The sequence below is a fragment of the Xiphophorus couchianus genome, chromosome 14, assembly GCF_001444195.1.
Source record: "Xiphophorus couchianus chromosome 14, X_couchianus-1.0, whole genome shotgun sequence".
In the NCBI taxonomy this organism is placed as follows: domain Eukaryota; kingdom Metazoa; phylum Chordata; class Actinopteri; order Cyprinodontiformes; family Poeciliidae; genus Xiphophorus; species Xiphophorus couchianus.
Genome location: NC_040241.1, coordinates 18,178,726 through 18,197,631, shown reverse-complemented (window position 1 = coordinate 18,197,631; position 18,906 = coordinate 18,178,726). Strand labels below are relative to the sequence as shown.

The 18,906-nt window shown below is 39.0% G+C and overlaps 1 protein-coding gene across 2 annotated transcripts; it reads left to right on the top strand.

Moving 5' to 3' along the window:
* Window positions 1-240: 240 nt before the first annotated feature.
* LOC114157373 (protein O-GlcNAcase) lies at window positions 241-18,635 on the top strand. 2 transcript variants are annotated; one of them, XM_028038292.1, is made up of 17 exons: window positions 241-478; window positions 3,746-3,797; window positions 6,624-6,721; window positions 6,866-6,996; window positions 7,082-7,253; window positions 7,327-7,425; window positions 9,873-10,142; window positions 11,358-11,444; window positions 11,579-12,045; window positions 12,128-12,302; window positions 13,166-13,222; window positions 13,682-13,767; window positions 13,895-13,999; window positions 14,524-14,615; window positions 14,989-15,178; window positions 16,157-16,316; window positions 17,021-18,635. In XM_028038292.1, exons 1-17 carry the CDS (start codon window positions 439-441, stop codon window positions 17,155-17,157), a joined length of 2,418 nt encoding a protein of 805 aa, XP_027894093.1. In that variant the 5' UTR covers window positions 241-438; the 3' UTR covers window positions 17,158-18,635. The 2 variants fall into 2 exon arrangements, with proteins under 2 accessions (XP_027894093.1, XP_027894094.1); XM_028038293.1 differs by lacking the exons at window positions 241-478; window positions 3,746-3,797 and having other exon boundaries at window positions 6,634-6,721; window positions 6,940-6,996.
* The last annotated feature ends 271 nt before the right edge of the window (window positions 18,636-18,906 follow it).

The following is an 18,906-nucleotide window of genomic DNA, read 5'->3' as shown; positions in this document are numbered from 1 at the left end:
CAGGTGACTTCTCTAAATTAAGGTTAACGGAAAATTTACGTTTATTTTTTTAGTTCATCCTTTCACAGCAAGGTGAAATATCAACAATCCAACGGCCAAAAACTACATATCCAAATCTGTCACCTCGGTTGCTAAATTTTATTCGATGTTATTTTGGGGTACTTATTGAGAAACGCGTAATTGTCCACTGCCAGAAGCCTCTCCGGTGCTTTAAAGCTGCCGCTTCCCGTGAGCACCTGAACGCAGCGCGGGAGCATCCGGCGGTGCAGTGAGGAGGAGGAGGGAGGAGAGGAAGGAGAGGGACAGGAAGAAGAGGAAGCATATCGATGGTAAGCATGAAGAATATTCCCGGACTCTGAGCTGATCGACGGGGAAAACATCTTCCCTCGCTCGTTAAGAGGCCGACAGGAAGCGGAGGGAGACAACGGCGCGGACAGGATGGAGGAGGAGAAGCAGTTCCTTTGTGGGGTGGTGGAAGGTGAGAGCGGCCGACTTCATCAATGACCTCCTATAAATCATGTGATTTTTATATTATTCCTATGCTGAGCGCATTGATTTTGAACAGAGAATAGTGTGAGCTGGACTACAATAAAAACAATCGTTTGGAGCTACTGTGAAATGGGCGTGGGAGTGTTGATAAATATATTTATGAAGGAAGAATAAGCTTGGATGAAAAGGTCTGTGGCAAATGATGGTGTGGGCATCAGCCAAGTGAAGTGGAGATCAAAAAGGCAGGCAGCGGGAAGCATCTGATCTGATTGAACTATGCCACTGTAGCTGCTGGGAGTAAAGACAGATATGCTGATAAATGAAACAGAAATGATGGAAGGAATGCAAATGATGTGATGAGGCTGGAAATGAAGAGACTGAAATGAAGTTTGAATGACACGACAATAACAGATGATGACAGAGATGGTGTGGGGGGACAGGAGGAGGAAGGCTGCTGTTATGGTGGGCAGTTAATTATCATGATGATGATGAGGAGGATGATGATAAAGAAGGTGAAGAGGACACACGACTCAAGAGGAGAATTATGACAATAATTTTGAAAAAAAGTAATGTAGAATTACAATCATTCTCGTTTATTGTGCCGCCGTTTGCAATTATCGCAAAACAGCAGCATATAAAGTAATTTAAAAATAAATCCTGGTTAATTATGATGTGGCAAATTTCCTCCATTTTTAGACACAAATAGAAAACTTTTTCTATTTTTGACTGAATCAAAAATATTTGAATAATCCAGGTATATAAGATATAAGCAAACCGAGAGACGGCAGGGGATTCACAGCTTTCAACTACGTCTGGACAGATAAGACGAGATCATTTTAGATTAAAAAAAGACACAATGGCCTGAGTAACTGGTCAGAAAATGAACCAAAAATGTTGTTTTAGGCATCTGGTATGTTAAGGTGAGGGAGACTTCATTAGCGTAGACAAAGTGTTTGCACTGTGTTGCATGAGCTTGAGTAAAATTATTGCGGCATTTCAGCCATATTTAACAACAATGTCCCACACACAGGTACAGTAAACATTGTGTTTGAAAGTTTAAAAAAAATCTGTGATATTTTGACTTAGTTGGTGATCAAATTACGTCAACATAGCATAAAACGTCTAGTGTGTTAATTACATGAAACAGCGTATTTCACTTTTTTCATGTCTTTAACGTTTTGTGTCATTACATCCGTGCCTGACATCAAATTTCTAGATATGGGAAATGCTCTCATTTTTTTTATAGCTCATCAGGAATATGTCTGCAACAAACACTTGAACTTCCAGTGCATAAAAAAGTTTCTCAAAATGAATTATTTTTCAAGAAGATTTATTTTTGACATGCTGGTCAATATTGTAAGCAAAACCCACAACATTAAACAAGAGAAACAATGAAAGGGTAAACAAAAAGTTATCCTTGCACAACAGCTCACTTAAATTGCAGTTATTGTTCTGCATGAGTAGTCAAATAAATATCTCAATTTTAATGTGATATGCAGGAAACCAAATAAAATCATCAGTAAATAACTAAATCTCTCTCTTACCCTTGTTGGCATTCTGTTTGTTAAATAATACATCTTTGGCAGTTTTTATTTTAGTTTCAAGTCATTCCAGCTACATACTGTATCATTTAATCCATTCCAGTTCAGTATTCACAACAGACATCTTCTTAAATCTTCTTCGTTCCAATTCAGTCCAGCAGCTAATTGTTTGTTAGATCCTTTACTTCCTAGTTTGCCCCAAACCGTTCAGAAGGTTTCTCATGAGGTTGTTATTAGTCTGGCTTTGAAGCGAAGACTCCACTTACATCTAGAAATGTCAAACATCACACACATGCACACCAAAGTAATAATGAAGAAATTCCCCAATGGCTTGCAGAAGAAAGTGGTCTGGACTGCATTTTATTCACTTGTCACTCTGACCCACTTACTGTACTTGCACTCATACACACACTAGACTTATTCAATAACATACAAGACTGGTAGGGACGCTGGGGATGCTCCCATTTCTATTAATAGAAAATGTGATGGAGTGTGTGCATGTAGATAAATTAGGCCTAAACCAAATACAGTGGGATACGGCCAAGCGGGCGCTGGAAGATCTCAGATCATTTTGCGTTACTTTACGCTTTGCATTGTAGCAGCCAGTAATGAATATTAAAGAACTGAGCTGTTCTTTGTTTATTTGGGAAATTTAGGAGATCTCACCTGTGGACTCTGATGCAAACTTTCATTCTGGTGATTTTCCAACATAAAAACTAGTTTGTGTGAATTCTCTATTTTAATTCACAAACACTGTCATGTGCTGCAAATGTGTTAGAGGTAATAGTTTTTATTTCAGCAGAAAATGAACTTCTCTTTAGTCTTTGTAACATTTTAAAACAAAAAAAATAATGCACGCAATAAGATGCCTTTAATATGTCCAGGGAGAATTGATTAAAGGTACAGACTTTGGTTTCCTTTTCAAGCTTCGCTAAAATTGTGGCCCATTCCCTCTGGGAGAACTTGAGTTAAATTTGTTGGCCGCCTAGATCGCATAAACCTTTTTAACCCTGCCCACATATTTTTCTTGACATTGAGATCAGGACATTGTGACGGTCACTCCAGAACATTGATCTTGTTGTTTTTAAGGCCATTTGTATATTAAACTCACTGTATATTTAAGGTGACTGTCCATTTGGACCCATTTATACCTAAGACCGGCAGATCTCGTTTCAAAATTTTCCTACAGTATATGATGGCAGCAAAAGTTTTGATGTTTTGATGCAGTTATCAGGCTTGTAAGCTTCTGCCTAATCTTGGACAGTATGGGCAGACACTTTAGTTTTACTTTCTGGTCACTATAGCTCCAAAAATTAAGACTTTTGTCCTTGTTTGCATTTTCAAATTGTAATTGGACTTTTTATGTCTAATTTAGATAATGTCCTTGTTGCTGAGTGATCTTCAGTTCATGTCAATGGCAGAATCAGTTAACAACACTGAAATATAAAAATGAAACAGTTTAGAAGTGGTGGATTAAAAACGACCTGATCTGAGCCAGTTTTAATTATTGTGGTCACCCAGTACTTAGTCAAATATGGAGCAATGCAGGCCTGGGTTATGCTAATGCAACATGGTTGGTTGACTTAGCAAAATTAGTTAGTTTTCAATACAAAACATGGGCTAACATAACTAATTTCTAATGTTACTAATGAGCAGGTAAACACAGCAGTGGTTTTTGTGTGTCTGTACTCATTAAATATTTGTTTTTCCTTTAGGTTTCTATGGTCGACCCTGGTCTATGGATCAGAGGAAAGTTCTCTTCCAGTGGTAAGAACATACATGTGGCCTGTTGAATATTTTCTCAAGACATTTCAAACTGCTGCGTTTCAACCGTCTGTGTGACAGCATGTTTAAACCGGATCATGACCTATTTGTTTGTATTGTGTTCATGTTTGAATTTCAGTCTGGACTTTGACTGGGCCATGCTAATAATACATTTAGCTCCAAACCACAAGGATCAAACTCCAGCCCTCAATGGCTGCTATTTTTTGCTATATCGCTCGTCCAACACACAATGTGGAACAAGACAGGTTTAGCCCTTCAATTTAATTTGAGTCACAGCCAAGGAAAGTAACTGTGCTCCCTATTGAGCTGTAAAAAATTTTTTCATTAGCAGTTTCCTCACAAAGAGAACAAAGCTGTGCATGACTCAGCTCCCTACGCAACGCAAACGCAAAGTGTTATTTAGAAAGAAGCATCGGTGTAAGGAGAAACGACCACATAAGTAAACAATGAGGAGAGATGTGCCTCAAACATGCTGTAAATTTATGCACTAATTAAAGATGAGGGATTTTCTTGCTCTCTCATTACCCTCGTGTATTCTGTGTAGTTTGAAGGGAACCAATTAATTCTTCATGCCTCGCTGGTCCTACCTTTAAGACTAAATCTTAAATCCTTACTGAAAGCTTGGACACAGTTTTATAGCTCGGTATCTAATAATAGCCTGGAGAGTGTACCTCTGCTTCCCTAAGCAAAAATAATTAGTCAATTGTTTGATTCTGTTTGCAGTTTGTCCTTATAGCACACAGCAAGCAGCTAGGATTAAGTCTTAAGAATTCTGCCTTAAAGATTTTAAATTTAAAATGTGTCTGTAGTTTGCACAACTTTGCTAAACAGTCACTTTGTTATGAAGATACTGCACCAACTGCTGAGTGTGTGGGTTCCAAATTTATTAATAGAGACGTTTTATTTGGGGTTCTCATGTGGGGTGCAGAAACAGTTGCTTTGTGGTTTATAGCTCTGGCAGAGTGGTGCTGCAGATTTATACCCAATATGCGTTTGCAGTGTTAGTCTCATTTCATGTTGGTATGTAGGTTGGCACTTTGTGGAGGCGACTTACTGTACGTGCCATCTGTCCAGGAAGTGAAAGATGAGATCACTTCCCTTCCATAAATGAGCAGGAACACAAACACGCCAAAGTATGTGAATGGGCACTGATGAAGATTCAGTTTTATTTCTAGTACTATTCTCTATTTATAATTCAGGAGCTTCTTTCCTATAAATGATGCAGCCTTGGGATCTCGCAATAGAGACAGTTAATCTGTTTTTATTACAATTTTTGCAGTTCTGTCTTTTTCTGCTCCTACTGTCCTCCCTCTCAGTGCCAAACATTGAGTTATATCTGACAAAAAGAAGATGTAAAGCTTGGAGAAGATGGATGTGCATAAAACATGTTTAAAAAAGCTAAATAAAGGTTGTCACTAAGTGATAAATGTAGTAAATTGGTTTAGGGTCTGCAAGTCAAAGTCAAACGATGCAGCAAAATCGGCTTGAAATAGGAATCACATGATTTGTAGTTTATCAGCTCTGACAGGTTGGTCAGAATCGCAAAAAAGAAACATAATTTCCATTATCAGTTAGTACACCAAGGCTGCCAGGTCATTTTGACGACAAAATATTTTGATGTGGGTACTGCTAGAGAGGGGAGAAGACTTAATGTTATTTTTGATTTCAGTATAAACAGTCTTGGGAAACATTTGTTCATTTGACTTCTGTAAAAGCTCTTTTTTCCACTATCAGGAGGATAATCTACAAACACGCCTCAGTCTAGCCATCCCAACATGATCACCTCAAGAGGCCACGAGATGCTAGAATAAATCTCTGAAACCCCAAAATGTCACCACAGCACCTACAGCAGTCCCTTGCTACTGATGACATGACATTTCATGCTTGTACAAGCAGAATAAGTCTGCACAAGTTTAACTTTCATTGAAGGTGTGCAAAGAGGAAACCTTGGCTCTGTGAAAAAGCATAAAAGCCAGAGTACAATTTGCTAGAGTTTCTCTCGTGTTTTTCACATAAAGGTCTAAAATTGAATTGTTAAGATCACTGAACAGGAGGCGTGTTTTGGTGTGAACCTAGTAAAGTAATGTGAAGCATGGAGGTGGAAGTGTCAGTGTTTGAGGAGTTGTTGCTTTATTAGGATCTGGTCAGCTCATTGTTGAGTGAATGACTTTCACCGTGTGTCAGCAAAAAGAAAAACAAAAAAAGAAGCAAAACTAGATCCTGCAAAATGACAATGACTCTATACCTGTTTATAAATCCAACAAGGACAGCATGAGGACTGAGACAAGTCAAAGCTCTGATCTTGATGTCACTCAGATGTTGTGGGGAGCCAACAGGCTTCACATGCAGCAAACCCCTCAAACATTTCATAGTTTAAAGTGAAGAGTGGAGAAAGTTTTCCTCTGACTGGTCTGTGTAAAAAGAACCAATTTATTAATGGTTAATGTGTTTAATTATTTCCCCAGAACACATATTTAATAACTATTGTGTAAAACAGGGTAAATTTCTGTCATTTACCTTATGATCAATCATTTTCTTTTCCACTAAATGAATCAGAACAAGATTAAGTATCTATTTAATGAAGTCAGAGGAATTACAGGAGATGTAAGCAGCTATTCAAAAGTAACTAATTTCTTTGACAAGTTTGTTGTTCATTTCAGGGATTAACCAGACATAAAATTCTCATCGGTGCGTCTTTGTAAATGACTGATGTTTGTCAACCTCTTAAAATGATTTAAATGAATTCTCTTTTGTCTTTCTTTTGTGCGTCACTGAGAAACATATTTCACCTTTCTCCATCTCCCTCAGGATGCAGCTGTGGGGGTTGAACACCTACCTGTACGGCCCCAAAGATGATCTGAAGCACAGACTGCTGTGGAGGGAAGTCTATTCTCCCGAAGAGGAAGGTTTGTACATTCACTGTATTCTTCCATGATGGTAATAACTACTTTACAGTTAATTCCTTTTAAGACACATAGTTCCTTCTCTGCCAATTTAACCTGCTAAATTGAGGCCATCATACTTATGACTTGTTCTTCTTCTTTTCACAGCTCAGTTGCGTACTCTTATAGCGGAAGCTCAGTCCCGGGGTCTGAGGTTTGTTTACTCTCTCTCCCCTGGTCAGGATATCGTCTTCTCTTCTTCCTGTGACTTGGCGCTGCTCAAACGGAAGTTGAAACAGGCACGTTACGCTCTCTAAAATATATCAGAAACACACCTGCGTGTTGCGTCCCCCTTACTGATCCTCCTTTGTTTCTCTCTGCCAGGTATCAGACCTGGGGTGCCAGGCGTTTGCCATCCTCTTTGACGACATCGATCACTCCATGTGCCAGGCCGACAGCGAGGCCTTCACTTCATTTGCCCACGCTCAGGTCACAGTAACGAATGAGATTTATCGCTTCTTGGGGGAGCCACCTGTCTTCCTTTTCTGCCCTACAGGTAAAACTGAAGTCTGCATAAAACTCTATGTTTTGTTGAACGAAACATTATTTTCTCTTTCTTTTATACTTAGAGTATTGCGGTTCTCTGTGCTCCCCAAGTGTGTCAAAATCTCCCTACCTGCAAACAGTTGGCGAGGACCTACTACATAACATAACAGTGATATGGACAGGTAAGACAAAAATCAATGAAAATGCTCTTAAAAGTTACATAATCTGTCTTCCTACTAGAATTTAGAACAGGGGTGCTCAATACGTCGATCACGGGAAGGTTGTGAGTCGATCTCGGCAGAAGGTGACAAACTGAACGCCGCCAAGACGCTGAGACCAGCACTTTCTCTTCTGACAGGTTTATCAAAATATTCACTAAGATCCTAGACGTTTGTAGCTTCAATAAAGAATAATAATTTTTAAACAATCAACAAATTAGTAATTATTGTTTCAACAAGGTGTTGCGCAATTCAGTGCGTTTCGGTTCCATTAACAAAATAAAAGCGACTCAAAGACCGACTGATGAGCAGAGCAGGAGTTTAAAATGAGCTACTCAACCATCGCTGCGTTCATGAGAGGCTTGTTAATAATCGAGAAATAAATATCAAGCCTGGAAACCTGATATCGTAACGGACTGAATGTTTTGTTTTTAACGTAAACTCTGCTGGGCATGCGGGGCTTTTCTATCACTTTAATATTTCTGCTATAACTGATGTACAGTATATTCACATATAAAATAAGTCAATAGAGTTTAATTTACAATTTTTATGTCTTTGTGTCATGAGGTAGATCTCAGCCGGCTGGTGACAGAAAAAGTAGATCTTGGTCTCAAAAAGTTTGGGCACCCCTGATTTAGAAATATACCTGTTGTGTTCTTTATTCAAAATGCATCTTGCCTAATAAATGTGCCAATAAAAGTACATCTCAGCACGCACTCATGCCAATTAGATTTTGCACAAACCCACTCAGCCTCCTCCACAAACCAGGAAACCGTTTAGGTGCACATCCACCCACGTTCATATGAAAGTACAATAGAAGCACAGGATTGATCGCCCACTCGCTTCTAGATCACTTCTTTAGTTTTGGTGTTTCTCTCTGTGTTTCAACATCAGGAGCTAAAAAAGATTGCTAAAATATCACATTGTTATTGTATTATTACTGTTATTTATGTTCAAGAAAACACCTGACTTGGTTTGTTTACTGAGCCTACTTGCTGATAAAACTGCTATGTATTCAGGAATGTGTTTTCTCTATGATGTTTGTTTGGATTGTTCAGTCATTGCCAAAGGCATGAGGAAGTTATCTCATGCAACTTCAAGGATAAAGGAGCTCCCTCTCTAACTGTTAAACAGATCTAGCATTGTTTGTCATCATATCGTTCATTAGAATCTGTAAACCTTCTTGATTTTAAACACTTGGAAATTAGCAGAGGCTGTGAAATACAGTGCTAGTGAGTTGTTATGGAAGAGCAATGCTTCCCGGAGGATTTTCTGCTAAAAGACACCCAGCTGACCTGCCTGTATAAAATATGCATCAGAGCTGCTGAAGAAAATATGCAAAGTTGCTGTTTTGTGAACAAGCAATTATCTCCAGCTTTCTCCCACAGCAGATTTATTTAAAAACATTTTGGCAAATCAATCTCCTAAAACAAGCACTTTATGTTTACACAAAGAATAACCTAATTTAGGTTATTTTTCTGACCCAGTCCAGAGTCAATTATGGACTGATACAACCCAGGGCTGGTTATGGATTTAACTCAGCATATTGGGTTACAGCGGAGTTCAAATGTCCAATTTATTGCCCGATCAGATGAAACCGTCCACTCCGGGGGAAAGATGAGGCACTTTGTCTGGTCAGAGATCAGTTGAAGCGAGATATTTTTAACCAGCTTGTATTTTCTTTTAGTCCCTCAAGTAATTCAGACAGTTTAACAAAGTTAGTGTTCTTGAAAGAGCCACAAAGCTGTGTGTCAGCATAAAAATAATAGGAGATATAACATGTATTAATGAGCCTTTCAAAGATGTGTGTATAGCAACAAAAATGACCAAAATAAGTCGTTTTCTTCCAGAGTGGTAATGAAAAACTCCCCTTAGCCTCTATATGGTCAAATAAATGATGTTTTTGTTTATATTAAATATTTTCACAATTGGATCTGAATAACAAAATTCTTACTCGGTATGTGTGCATAAAATTTCACATATCTCAATTGACATGACTAATATTTTAGAGAAAGTGTGAACGTTGAACACTAATAGCACAACTTGCACCAGGTACTTTGCAGCTAAAATGCTAGTTGTTTTAAGTAAATAAGCTTTCTCCTGAAATTTACTAAAGCTAAAGTACTCCAGTGAGTCTCACCTTGTAGGTAAGCATGTAACCCAACAAACTGGGTTAATTTTTGACTGAACATTTGGTAAATAGATCCACTTCTGTACCAACATCACTAACTTCTGTTGCGTCTGTAAGTGAACCAGCTGAGGTCTTTTTGTGTTCAGATGTTTTGTTATCTGTTTATCTAAAAATCCAAAATTTTAAATGGACTCTCTTAACATTGATTTAGAGAAAGAAGTTAATCCAATGTGACCAGTTTTCTTCCTCAGATGTTTTCATCCATCACTGTGTCCCACAGGCAGCAAAGTTATTTCCAGGAAACTGTCCTTAGACTCCCTTGCCGAGTTGGAGTCTGTCCTCCAGCGGCCCCCGCTGATCTGGGACAACCTGCACGCCAACGACTATGATACCCGACGTCTCTTCCTGGGGCCTTTCAAGGGTCGTGACCCTCAGCTAAGAAACCAGCTGAGGGGTCTGCTGCTCAATCCTAACTGCGAATTCGAAGCCAATTACATCCCACTGCATACTCTGGGAAGCTGGCACAGAGCTGAAAAAGACTATGTAAAAGGTGAGGGCAGATTTCATTTTGTTTATAAGGCAATATTAACTCTGCCAGACCGCATTAATAAACAGTCACTTCTTGTGGAAATGTCTAATCGTCTAATATTCTAATATTCCTGGGGTCATTTTGACCACCAGGCACAAATAAGGCCCCATGCACATGGGCATGATTTTAGGTGTAACTGCAAAATATTTTTGTCATTAGACTGTGTATCCACATGCATTCTGCATCCTGAGGAACCAGGAATGATTATTTTTGAAACCAAATTCCAGAATTTTATAATGGCCACGCAAGCCGAGTCTTTTTTTAAACAATGACATCGTACCACTCTCTTTCTCTATCTATATTTGAGTTTTTATCCTCTTCGACTGCATTGCAATGTTGAAACGAATATAAGGTTTTGAGATATGATTAAGTCTATTTAGTATAATTTATTATTCGGAATCCTGCTGCAAATGTAAAGTTTTATTACACAATTTAAATTGACAATAAAAAAGCCAGGAAGGAAGAGAGGGAACAGCAGGAGTCATAAAAAACAAAGGCAGCTGAGAAGCACTGAAGTGTGTGAAGTTCTGCTCTCTGTGGGGTGTGTGGAGGCGGTGCAGGGTAGCTGTGCAGCATGATAATGAGAAAAAATGAGGAGAGAGTAAGGTCCCTTTGTGTGGAGAAAATGAGGTGGATTCTGGTGCAATCAATTCCTCTAAAAGGTATAAAAAATGATAAACACCTTGAGTCATAATACTAAATGGAAAGGAAATTCTTAATGAAGGTTTGCTGATAATCTACGGCTGGAAGTTTCAGAGTTTGGCCGCTTCCAGGCACAATGTAGTCCATAAATTAATGTGATTATGCACACAATGTTAAAGCAAGCTCAAGTTAGCTTTGTTCATTCAGTAAACAGCATACATTTGTAACTCAATGTGTTAAAGAATGTGACATTAAGATTGTTAAAAACAACAAATTATAAACATAAGAATAAAACATTTATGTAAAGATAAAAAAATACACTAGTGACATTAGGTATTAATTTAAGAGTAGACAGCTTAATGAAAGCTTCTGGAACTCCATCAGAAACATTACTTTTACCTGATTCCGAATTATTACTAGAAACAGAAGAAAACTGATCATCACAGTTTAATTAAAGTACCTTTTAAACTCAACACAGTTTGATTAAAGTACCTTTTTCAGTTCATTTAAGGAAAGTTATATTTTATATTTCAGATGACGAGTGTGAATACTGTCCAGAGAGAGCTTTAACTGCTGCACTTCATGACTGGATGGAAGAACTTAATCAGCCTCTGCAAGCAGGTAAAGATTATATAAACCAAAGCACCTGCTGATGATTATGCACCACTGTAATAATAATGATAATAAATAAGTCACATTTTTACCAAATCTGAACTCTGAAAGTTCTCACACTGTAGTTTGAACCAATATCTCAGGTCGGCAGAGCACAAGAGCAGAACATCGGGCCTCTGTCTCATCGTCGCGTACCAAAACTTCTGACAGGTCCGACTGTCCCGCCACCTTCAGAGCCACACATCCTGTGGCCAAACTCCCAGTCTTCCCACTCAATTCCAGCTCTCCACCCTCATCCCCTCCTATGGGCAAAGCGGAGAGAGAGGGGCGAGAAGGGGAAAAAAAGAGGTCACACCAATCCAGTCAGCAACTTCCAGGATCGAGGTCGGGAGCGCCTGCGGGTGGGGGCCGGGCACAGCAGGCGCCGGGTCGCGGGCTCTGTGGCGGGAAGGGCTTACTGAGCGAGGCCCAGGTGCGGCTGCTCGTTGGTCTCCACTATCTCCCCCATGAACACGGCCCTTCGGCGCAGAAGCTGCTGCAGGACCTAACCTGGCTAAAATCAAACTGCCACCTGGTCGGTGCAAACAGCAAGAAGACGCAGCCTCAGAAGGTTTTTCTTTCTTTCGTCAAAAATGATTTCCAACATGGAGGCCATCGCAGTTAAATATCTGAATGCTTGCTTTTGCCCTCAGGTTGATGAGTGGCGTGGGCGGGCCTCCAGATTCCTGTCTCTGTGCGAAGACATAGCTCAGCTCCACTGCAGCGTAGTGGGCGGGGCTAACAGGGCTGTGCTCTATGACCTTTACCCTTATGTGTGGGACCTGAGGAACACAGCTCTGGTGGCAAAAGCCTTCATATGCTGGCTGGGTGAGTTCACATGGAGGGATATAAATACAAGCTTAGAACAGGAGAGAAAAGAAAAGAATAATGCGTTTCATCTTACAATGGAGAAATGAGTAATAATAATAAAACTAATAGAATAGAGCAGCAGACATTGTGTGTAGTTACTACCATCATTCAATCCTTAAGCCTCAAACTACATTCCTTGATGGGTTTTTTTTTTATTCTTACACCAAATTTATCTCTATTCAATAAAAAATATGCTATATAATATTCTTTGTATATAAAACCATTGATCATTATGAGTTTATTTAACTTAAAGAAATAAATTACATATATTTGTTAGTAAGTTGTTTCAGATTGAAAAATGAAAGTTTCTCTTCTATTATACTATTTCAGTAGTTATTGAAGTAATTCATGTATTATAGCACAGGTTGAACTGTCACTGCTTCTCGTCGTCGTTCTGCACCGTTAGCTCTGCTCTCACTCTGATATGTAGGACTGATCTGCTAAATAAACAAATAAATGCACAATTAAAATAAACAAACTCTGACAGACTTTTGATTTTATAGATGTTGTGCTATATTTATTCTGTATTAATTATGCATTTAATATTTTTTTAATTACTGTATTTTAAATTCCCCCAAAACTTTAGGCTCATCTTTGTCCCTCTATAGCTGTGAATGTTTACAGTAATTAAAACACTATGAAATGCCATTGAGCAGTTACCACATAGTACTAGATTACTATGCCTGTAGTGCTTGTTTGTAAAGCCTTTGTGCAGCTTGCATTTTACAAGCTAAAACACCTGCTGTACACTGACAGCATTCTTTCGCTCCACGCACAGCTGTCGTCATACTTGAATGACATTTTCTTTTTGTTTCCCTCAGATGGGCGAGTGCTGAATGACGGCTCAAACCTCGCCTCCTGGAGGAACTGTTTTCACTGTGAGTAGGCATAAATGTTTCTCTCTCACTGTGCAGCTGGTGCAAGTTAAACAGTCAGCTGTCATTCTTCCAGAAAACACTGATGGATATGTGCAGATTATGGCTCACTGAGAACCAATACGTCACGTTTGCTTTAAAAGTTTTAGATACATAAATGATATTCCCATTTGGGTGGTTTGAGAAGCAACTGTTGGAGAAGAAATGTGAAACACTTAGGACAGGAAAGGATAAGCCAGTAAATTCAATTCCAGATCAAATCAAGTCAAAATTACTCCATCGTAACGTAAAATAATAAAGTCATTCAAAAGATGACACTCACTGATGCTAAAACAAGCTGTAAAATCATCAAGTTTATTTACGTTTTCCTATGACTGCAGCACTTACTGATAAACCTTTATGTATTTCAGAGCCCTGACCTGTTCTGTTGAATGAGGAACGTTTTTCTCTGGTTTTTTCCAGGGTGTGGGAAATCCACAGGAGCAGAGCTGCTGGGTGTGGACTCAGAGCCTTGGGTGTTCAAAGGGGGGGTGTCTGGGGAGGTGCAGGTAGCTTTATCGATTTTGTCTACTGTCTTATTCTACCTCTTATTTCTTAGTCATTCAGCATTCATCTTTTTCAAGTTCAGTCCTAAACCTTTCCAACTGTTGTGTGTGTTTGCCGTTGTGTGACCAGATGCTCCTCCCGGTAGGCAGCAGCAGTGAACTTTTCACTCATCCCCCTCCTCTCTTTCCTACCTCTCGTCTCTACAACATCAGGCCCTATCACAGCAAAGACAAGGTAGGAGATGAGTTGTTGTTTTCACTATTAAGCAGAAAGTAAGCAAGACTCAATTAATGTAATAAATATGTTTTCAAAACTTAACTTTGGTTCTGCAACTTTTAGATGTGTCCCTGGTCCAGAACACCTGATTAAAATTACTTGCATACTTCCTGAGTTCGCAGTCATGTCCTGCTCATGACCTGTTTTTTTTAACTCAGGTGTGTTGAAGCAGAGATGCATCTGAAAGTTGCAGGACACTGGCAGGTGAAATGTCTTACCCAAAGACACAATGACTGAAACAAACAAAGTGATTTGTAAAGATATTTAGTGCAAACAAGAGTAATAGGCTTAAAACAGAGGAAATTTAACACATTACAAAATTATTTGCAGCCTTCTCAACTTATTTCTACTTTGTTGGAAATACACAAAGAAAAGCATGTGAATAGACTCGCATACTCGAGCTCATTCAGTGCTCTTTGAAATATTAACCAGGTTGCAAAGAAAAGCATTGTAATTACATTTTGAGGGATATGTGCCCGTAGGTGGAGCTGTACCGAATGGTCCGCCAGCTTCACCTGAGGACTCAGGGCGGCCAGGAGTCCACCATGGCTCATCCAGATGTCATCGGAGACAGGTCTGACAGCCTGTTATGAATCTGAAAATTTAAGATCCCCCTTTTTTAGTTTGCTTTCTTTACTTGTTTACCATATGCTTTAAGTACACAGATTTGCTGTGTTGTGCATTCAGATTGTATTCTGCATATCTTGGTTGTAACTAGTGGTGATGTATATACGCTGCAGTTGTCTTTTTGCCCATTCCCCTCTGATCTCTTGACAATAACAAAGCATTTTCATCTACAAAACTCGAGCCTGCTGGATATTTTCTCTCTGTTTTTGGACCAACAACCATTCCACATTTAAAGCCTCTTAAATTTCTTGAACTGAACTGGTGTGCAGCATAAAGAGAATTAATGCATTTTTATAAATAATTTTTATCTCACCTCCTAGATGTCTTGGCCCATGTCTGGCGCTGAGCCCTGAGTACAGCTTCATCCTGGAAGATGAGCTCGGCATCTGTGGCTGCGTGCTGGGCATCCTAGACGTCCGCTCCTTCGCGAAGCGATGCCAGGCCAGCTGGATTCCTGCCATGAGAGATAAATACCCACCCAAAGGGAGCAGCACACACTCAAACACACAGGTGAATATGTTAAAACTGGGCAGAGGAGCTGCCTGTGTGTTTCATTTGAACAAACAGAACACATAACATGCAGAATCATGCACACAAATGTTTAGTTATTGGTACCTGCTGTTGCACCATCTGGACCCATCCTGTCAAAGATTAATTACTCACTAAGAAGACCCACAAAAACACAGTTCAGTGTTTGGCATTTGGGATGCCTCATGTTAGCATGTTCAAGCATAAGCTGGCCATGCTGCTCACACTGAGCAGCAGTATGCAAGTTTTAGCAGAGCAGAACATTCATCTGTCATTATGGTAAAGCACCTTTTATTTAGGTATATTTGTTAAAAGTTGTTGCGTAACACAAAGTTACCACAGCAGAGAACAAACAATCTCCGGCAACAAATCCATCCACGACTCTGGTGAGCAACAGACACAGTCAGACCGAATCTGTGGTTGATTAATTTTTTTCTGCTTAATGAGTAATGCTGCATGTCAACAGTCAAACTTTTGGACGACTGCCATTTTTACAGCTTACTCATGTTTGAAGACAAGACAAGTTTTCTGTCTGCCTAATGATTTATTGTTATGTGGCAGAAGGAGTTGAAAAGGCTCTTATAACCTGTTTTACTACATTCCAGGAAAGGTTAGCAGTAACTCCTTCCAAACTGTTTTTACTTCCCAGTGTTTGGGTTTTATGCTGCATGTGAACAGAACCAGAAAAAGGTGGGAAAAATTCAACACTGGATGAATTTCAAAGTGAAGTGTTTCATAGATTTGTAAAGCAGAAAGTCAATGATCAAATGAAATTCAACTACAAGAGATTTTTTATTTTAATCTCAGATATTCTGATAAGAAAGTCAAAATTCTGAAGAGAAAATTAAGATTTTTTTTTTCCAGTGGTCCTCATCTTCTTCCACAGATGTTGTGACTGTTCAACATTTTTCCATCATCCAGAATAAAAGATAATCTGTGTGTCTGCTGTCCTCTGTGCAGGACTTGGTAAAACTGATGGAGGAGGACCAGGGTGAGTACCCGGACTCGCTCCTCTACCACTTCCCCTCTCAGCTGCGACTGGACGCGCTGCCCGAGCTGGTGGACGTCAGCGTCGGCCGAACCCTGCTCACCGCCCTTCTCACTGCGCTCAAGGCCAACGGTAAGATAACAGTCACATCCAGTTCGTCTCTGGTGTTTGGTAAACCGCAAAACTGCAAACCTCTTTAGATCTGTTCACTTCTTTTAAAACTTTAAGTAACAGCGCATTGCAAAAGCATTCATATAAGTCAAACTTATCGACAAATACAGACTTTAATGTATTTTGCTGTGGCTTAATTAAATAGACCAAAGCAAAAAATAGCATAATTGTGAACTGTGGTGTGAATTTTTGTTCAATCCACCAGAGTCAAGATGCTTTGTAGAGCCACCAACAAATTCAGATGCATTTCCATGCACCTGTATGGAAATGCATCTACCAGCTTTGCACATCCAGATATCAAAATTGCTGCAATGCCACATACAAATAAACACCTCACTTTTCATACTGTTTTTGCAATATTAACAAGTGTGTATTCTTTTCCACTATTTTGTGTTTTGCATCACTTAAAATTCTAGTAAAGATACATTTAAATATTTTATTGTAACATTACAGAACATGAAACAGCTTGTAGGATGTGAATATGTCTCCAGTGCATTACAAATTGCATTCAGTTTTTTTTTTGACAAACATATACAGAAGAATGTTTCACTGTGGTGTTTTTTGTGGGGAAGCTGCAGTTAATGCAGGTAATTTTATGTGCAGAGAAAAGGCTGATGGACGTTTCTTGTGTGGGCGTGGGTGTGTGTATGTGTGTGTGTGTCCAGGTTCTCAGGGTGTCTTCTGTGAGGTGCAGCCCACCGATCATCAGAGGCTGGAGTTCTTAACCAAACTGGGCTTCCTGGAGATCCTCAGAGGAGAAGCCAGGAGCAGAGAGGGTGTGGTGCTCGGACGGCTGCTCTGAAAACAAACACGACAGACACACACACTAGCCATCACCTGGTCACACATTTCAACTCCTTTGAGAAACATCAACATTAATTAGTTCATCAATTTATCAAAGTGCATGGTTAGGTATAACAAAGGTTATTTTTTCATCAGGAGTTTTAGTGACTCCTGATGCTTGTTTTTAACAAAATGTTGCCATAAATGTCACCGTGTTCCATCAGCTTGAAGGGTCGCCCTCCTAAACATAAACATTTTGAATGATAATGTAAAGAGAAGGCTTCTTACAATTCTGTTATTGTGCTTGTTCAAAAACATTGTTTTCTTACTTTGACTAGGACGTGTTTCATGTAAGCAGCCCCATTCAGGCATATTTTGCAAACTGTCAACATTTTATTTTAAGTTGTTTGGTTTAAAATCTGCCAACATAAATAAGATGTTCCACCAGAAAACTGAAAGAAAACCAAAGCAAGAAAAATTGTGGACTTTATTTAATTCAGAAAGGGTTAGAATCTGTCAGATTAGAGAGAAAAATGCCACATAGGCAGCCTTACTTCAGCCTAATTAGATCTTTAGGTAACATAGACTTGTTTATTCTTTGAAATGCAGCACCAAACCAATAACATTCTTAAAAGGTTGAGGTGCAGATATGTTGTAGCATTTCTCCACTCTGTGCAGTTTCAACCACTTTTTATGCCTGGATGAGCATAACTGCTTTCCTCAGTTTTATTGAAAAGAAAGTGAGCACAACATTTTCCAAAGAAAGAGAAACCTGCTTGTTTAAAACCTGCTTAGCACCAACCTGCAGAAACACAGTGCCGGTAATAAATCGACTTCCCAGAGCAATTTTTTTTCTTTTCTTTTGCTTATTGCTTTTGATCTGACTTGGATAAGCCTGAGTCTCATATTTCTTTGAAGAAGTAGTTTCGGACATTCAAAAGTAATTTCAGCCACCTAATTTACCTAAACTTCACATTAACTGATCCCACAGACTGAAGCTACAAGGCTACTGCATACGAGTAAAGCAGACTTCCACCATCTTAGAATAACCCCCAAAAATGCCAAGGACTATTTAATTAACTTTTAACAGTCTATGTGTTTGCACTGGGCAATTATTTAAAACCAACCCAATAGTTATTTACACAGGAAATAGATGTCTGAGGTGGGCTGAACTAGGAAATTCCAAGTTTCACTTTATGAGTAATATGTTGTTTACTTTTGACAAGTTCTAACAAAAAGAAGCCTTGGTGTTTTATTCTTGACTGCTAACATCTTAGTAGTTTAGTGGGACATTTGGTGTCAATACATTTAATAAACTATATTTAAGCTGTTAATTTGTAAATGAAGACACTATAGGTGAGCTTTAACACTTTGTACAGGTAAAGGTTATTTGTTTTTCCTGGTTTATGTTCATGCTCAGCAAATTGTAGCAGCAGCCACACAGTTCATGTTAAACAATTCCTAAAGGCAGGATTAAAACAGATTTTTTCCGTTTGATTTTGTGGTCTGATTTCTAAATGATGGATGTTTTTTCTCATTTCGTCATTTTTACTTTAGTAGTTTTTTTTTTGTTTTTTTTTATAGTTATTCCATTGAAATCATCAGACAACCTCAAGCTCTTTGGACTCTCATCGTTTACTATTTTCCTAGATAAGATGAATGTTTACATGCATGAAAAACATAACCTTGTGTTAACCAAGCAGGGTTATATGTATACAAACACAAAAACATGCAAAGAGAATTGCAATGGCTGCCGCTCACGTGCATT